At 37.4% G+C, this 5,914-nt stretch overlaps 1 protein-coding gene across 1 annotated transcript in view; it reads left to right on the top strand.

Moving 5' to 3' along the window:
• LOC103372019 (extracellular matrix protein FRAS1-like) overlaps window positions 1-5,914 on the top strand; it is a 157,257-nt gene that overhangs the window by 87,836 nt on the left and 63,507 nt on the right. The window contains exons 23-24 of the mRNA XM_008301532.1: window positions 4,125-4,312; window positions 5,247-5,403. Of these exons, the coding sequence (XP_008299754.1) occupies window positions 4,125-4,312; window positions 5,247-5,403 (345 nt within the window). The remainder of the gene's footprint in view (window positions 1-4,124; window positions 4,313-5,246; window positions 5,404-5,914) is intronic.

Genomic DNA, 5,914 nt, shown 5'->3' with positions numbered 1-5,914 from the left:
CCTGGAGGTGTTCTTGACTTATAAAGTTGACTCAGCTCTTCAGATTCCTACATTCACCAGAGGATTCAGATTTTAATCAACCTCTGACCTCGTGTTTGTATTTCTACAACTAGTCAGGTGATAAAAACTGTAATATCTGTCAGCATGTTGTTCCTTTTGTAGCACACAGTAGAGAAACAGCTGATTTCATTTGGTGTTTCGGTGCCTGACATTAAGACGCTTACAGACTTCAAAGACAAATCTGAGCTAATATGACAAGTAGTAGAAGTATTTCACACTTATAGTCAATTAATCGCCTCGTATTACTCGTTTATTTCTGCGCATCACTGCTGCACACATTCCTGCAGACTTTTTCATTTCACTTGTGTTGCCCCGTTAAGTCAAAGTGAGATTACTCCACAGCTCTCTGGTGTATTTATTATAAAGGTTTTCAGCGAAATGTTGCTTAGAACAGCAGGATGCACTTAAAGGTGTTCCAAAAAAATAGTTATTAGATGTATTTTTCTCACAGCTCTGAGATTAATATCGCAGCCTTCCCGCTCTTTATCTGCCGCCTCAACAACTCATTTACTTTCCCGCCCGTTTGCCGTCTCCCGGCGTTCATTAATCTTGTTCAATCAGCGACGGGCCGAGGCGTCGTCGCTTTTCCTGAAATCTGCACAGAACAAACAACCGGAAAATAAAAAAATAAAAATGACAGAATCAGCTGCCGGAGATTTCCAGGCCTGATTAGGATTCTGTGAGGGTTTCCCGCCCAGATAAGAGCTTCCCCTCGCCGCCGCCGCCGCCGCCGATGATGCAGATGTGATGTGATTTACCGTCGCGTCTCCATCACGTCTGAGAAACCCCGAGCGGCTCCTGACTCAGCTCGCCGAGGAGCCATCCGTCTTCCCGAGCCTCGTGCTTTGTCTCCGGCTCGGGAGATTTCAAGGTTGGTTTTTGTGCATTCGGCTCCCGTCGTCGCAGCTCGTAAAAGTCTCCCGGCGCGTCGACTCTGCATCCAAACGGCAGGAAAGTTCTGGAAAGTGATATTTTAAGAAAAGGAAAACGACTCATATTCACAAAAAAAAAACACCACATTTAGTTTAAGGAGCATCTGAAGGGATGCCACGATATTCCACATCTGACATTCTTTGCTTCTTGATACCAGTTTAGCTAATAGAATATTAATAATAAACTTTATTTATAGAACACACAAATAGAACAAGAAGCTATGAAACGTAACTTACAACTTAAATAAAAACTAGGATAGAACAGCAAAAAAATAAACTTGTGAGAAAAACATATTAAAAAAACATTGTTGTGCAACAAAATCTGAAAAAAAATCCTCTTTTTGATCCTGGAGCACCATTTCTACTGCTGCCTGAGTGAACATGTCCCCATTTGATCGTTAATTTAACCCTGAAAACTCACCTCTGTGTAATAAACTTACATATTTAGAAGTTTTTTCTCCATTAAAATGATCCATTCTCGCCAAAGCTGTAAAAGTCTTTGGTTCCTGCTCCCAAACTGCGCCACGATTCTGCCCTAAAGTGAAATTAAAAATGAAAAAAAGGGCCCAGTTGGTGGGAAAAGAATAATTTTTCTGTCGGATGTTCTAAGTGATGAGCAGATTATTTTAAAATTAGGCTCAGAACTCTTTACGAGCAAAGAAATAAGTCACAAAGGACAAAATACACAAATAAAACTGAATTATTTAACGACCTTGTAAGACGTTTGAAGAGTATCCTCAAACCAAAATGTCAAAAAACTTTGTCTTTTTGTATTTTTTTCAATATTGTGCCAAAAAAAATCCCAAAAGATAATGGTAGCGTCCCATCTGTGCTGCATTGTTCAGCTGCCTGATACATAGAAAAAGAAGGCAGACCATACATAGACTGCATGGAATAAATATGAAATGATTAAAACCACTGCTCTTTGATTTAAAATGTATAAATAGCCAACATTACACCCTTTTTTTTAGAGTCAAAAACTGTATAAACAGTAAAACATTTAGGACTAAAGTACCACTGATACATGGAGATATGAATGCAAATCATAAACAGACCAGATGCAACAAAAACTATGAGAAAACGTCTCTGTTCAGTCATTAATTTAACTCTAAAAGTCATCTGTGTGCGGACCAAGCTTACGTATTTAAAAGCTTTTTTTTTTTTCCATTAAAATGATCCATTACAGCCAAACGGGGATTCAGGTTGTAAAAGTCTCTCGTTCCTGTTTCCAATCTGCACCACAGCTCTGGCTAAAATGAAATTTTTAAAAAAGGGCCCATTGGTAGGGAAAGACCGATTTTGCTGTCAGACTTTATAAGCAGTAGGCTGATTATTTTTAAATTTGTCTGAGAGCTCTGGGAAGAGGAAAATAGTCCCACAAAGCACAAAAACACACCCAAAAACTGTGTAGTTCAATGGTTTGGCATGAAGTTTAATGAGCGTCCTCAATCCAAAATGTCAAAAAAGAAGAAGTGCAATACCAGAAATATGGTAGTTGATGCCAATAACATGAGATCTTTATGTCTAAAGTGTTTTTGTATTTTTACTGTAGTTTGAAGCAATATTGTGCCAAAAAAATCATCTTCTTTATAGTAAACAAAACTATTGTTGGATTTTCAAAGTTCTGACTGTAAGAAAAAATGTTGTCAGAAAAAAAAAAAAGTTAAAATGTGCCAAAAATAAATCATTTCCTCGAATCAGATTCTGTGAAAAAACAAAACTTCTGCACTCATCTGCACAAAAGCACAAACATAAATTTCTCATCTGTGACCAACATACTCATGATAAAAATTCAGGGAGTTTTCAGCTGAACTGCAGGAAGTGTTTAAACACAGCCAAGAAGAGACAAGTTACATTATTTATTTATTTTTTATTTTTTAAATAACTCTTTTAAAAAATTTGCAAAAAACAAACAGTTTGCATTAACCAGAATATGTAAAAAGCAAATTATTTTGGACTCTTTGGCACAAATGTGAAGCCATTATTCACCAAAGTGTGACCAACAGCCATGTGACAAAAATTCAGGGACTTTACGGCTGAACTGCAGGCAGTGTGTAAAGTTAGTTATTTATTTATTTTTATATAACTCATTTAAAAATTTGCCAAAAACAAGCAGTTTGCATTAACTGGAATCTGTAAAAAAGAAAATATTTTGGGCTCTTTTGTGCAACTGTGAAGCCATTATTTACTGAACTGGGACCAACAGTCATTTGACAAAAATTTCAGCGAGTTTTCGGCTGAACTGCATGCATCGAGAGGAGACAAGTTTAATTACTTTGTTCTAAATGTTGCATTTAAACATTTGCCAGAAGCGTTTGCATTAAACAGAATCTGTTTAAAAAAAAAAAAAAATATATATATATTTTTGAGCTGTTCTGTGCAACTGTGAAGCCATTAGTGACTCAGTTGTGACCAATAATATCATAATAAAAGGTTTTTGGTAGAACTGCAGGAAGTGATTAAACAAAGCCAAGAGGAGACAAGTTTAATTACTTTTTTATATGTATTTTTAAAAAAGTCTAATTTAAAAATTTGACAAAAGCAAACAGTTTGCGCAAACCAAAATTTGCAAAAAAAGAAATATTTTGGGCGAGTTTATGCAACTGTGAAGCCATTATTCACTCAACTGCGACAAACAATCATGTGACAAGAATTTATGGAGTTTTCAGCTGAAGTGCAGCCAGTGTTTAAACACAGACAACACATGAAACATGCAAATAGTAAAATAAAGTATGTGGAGCCTCCATTTTTTCCCTCACTATTATTATTAAATCACACATTCCAGCCAAATGGGGCTTCAAGCTGTAAAAGTGTCTTATTGCATCCAAACTGCACCACAGTTCTGGCTGAAGTGAAATTAAAAGAAAAGACTAATTCTGCTGTCAGAAGTCTCAGCGACGGGCCGCTAACGGGTCGCCTGAGAGGAACCCCAGCTCCGTGTGCTGAACGCTGCAGCCTGCAAACTGCTGCTTTAATGCGACGCTCACAGCTGGAGAGGAGGACGGCCGTCGTTCTCACATTAACAGTGACGGAACTTATGAGTTTTTAAGAGATGGGAGGGAAAAGAGGCAATTAAAAGTCCCATTTTTCTGAGTTTTAATCTGTTGATCTGCTCATTTCCACCTTCAGGAGGCTCGGTCGGAGGCGCCAGGATCATCACCCCCGACGTTCCCTTCTCCGTGGAGGACCTCACGTCCGACCACATCTTCTACGTCCAGGACGGAGGCCGCAAACCGGACAGCGAGCAGGACGTGTTCAGCCTGTACATCAGCGACGGAACCAGTCAGACGGAGGCCTTCGCCGTGGAGATCGACATCCAGGTGAGATTCAGCCGCTTTCTTCAGTGCTCAGAGGACAAATTTACAAACTTAAATTAGATTTTTTAAGTGATTAAACTTCTTTAAACTCCTCTGAACTCCAAGTGGATTTAAGCTTAGTTGCATTTTTTTTCTTGTGGAAAAATGTCAAAAATTCTGTTAAAAGTGAACATAAATAAGAACTAAAAGTGAAGAAAATGATCCTTTAAGGTTCCTGAAAAGTTTTTAAAATGAACTAAACACTCGTAAATTCTGATATCAACTATTTTTGTTGATTATTTCAGATTTTTTTTAAAAAATATTGCAGCTGTTCTGCTTCCATAAAGGTTTATTCTGTTTAACTTCACTTAAGAGGGGATTAAAATCGATTTACATGAGTGTCCTCAATCCAAAAGTGTCAAAAAGAAGCGTCACAACACCAGGAATATGACAGTTGATACCAATCATTTTAGATTTTTACGTCTATATTCAAAGTCTTTCTGTATTTTTACTGTCGTTTAAACTGATATTGTATCAAAAACAATAATCTTCATCATTTTTTGGTGTGTTTAGTGTTTTTTAAATCGAGCCGGAATAATTAATCAATTAGTTGTCGGCCATTTTTGATGATCAGTTCGTCTGATTTCAGCCTCTTAAATGTGATTATTTCCTAGTTTTTTCTTTCTTTATAAAAGTACACTGAATATCTTTGGGTTTTGGACAAAACAAGACGTTTAAGGACGTCGTTTTGGGCTTTGATGGACTTTTATGTACCGTTTATAGACCAAAAAAATCAACCGATTAGTCAAGAAAATGATCTAAAATCAGTGGAGACAGTCATCATGCAGACGTGATGGAATAAAGTGTGTTTTAATGTGATTTTATGTACAAACTTCAAGGCTCTCCGGTGTTTTGCTGCGTCTGTTTCCGCCGTCATATGAATCATTTTGTCTGACAGGAGAGTAAGGAGGACCGGCAGCCGGTGGTGTCCGTCAGCAGCATCCACGTGGAGGAAAACTCGGGCGTCGTCATCACCAACTCGTCCCTCAGCGTCCTGGACCAGGACACTCCAGAGAACGAGATCCTCTTCACCATCATCAGGATTCCCGCCTACGGTGAGCAGCGAGGGCAGCTCAGGGGCTTTTAAAGGTGTTTCAGCTCACAGAGGTCAAAAAGGTCGATGAAATACGATGGAAAACAGTTCAGCATCAAGTGGAATCTGTTGCTTTAAATTAAGTCGCACTTTACTAATCTTTTGCATTAATGCCACTAAAAATGAGTCTTTATTTATAGAGCGTATTCAAAGCAACACAATTAAACCTGAATGATTTACAGTAAAGATATAAGATTGATGTTATCAACAATTAAAAACTTAAAATATTAACTTAACTCAAAATCCTCTCATAAACAATTCAAAACTTAAAAAGAATAGATAAGATGAACCTTTGTTAATCTCTCAGTAGGGTGCAAACGTTTAAGTAATGAAGTGTAATATTATTGCACAAAAAAATTGTGCCTAAGTAAAAACTTGTCCAGATGTTTTAAAACTTGTCCCAAAACACTGTAATTTGTCCAAAATGACCAAAAACATTCTTTAAAACCTGTCAAAAATATCTTGAAACTTCC

This window comes from Stegastes partitus, unplaced genomic scaffold, assembly GCF_000690725.1.
Source record: "Stegastes partitus isolate 25-593 unplaced genomic scaffold, Stegastes_partitus-1.0.2 Scaffold1683, whole genome shotgun sequence".
Taxonomy (NCBI): domain Eukaryota; kingdom Metazoa; phylum Chordata; class Actinopteri; family Pomacentridae; genus Stegastes; species Stegastes partitus.
This window is presented reverse-complemented; position numbering and strand designations above follow the sequence as displayed.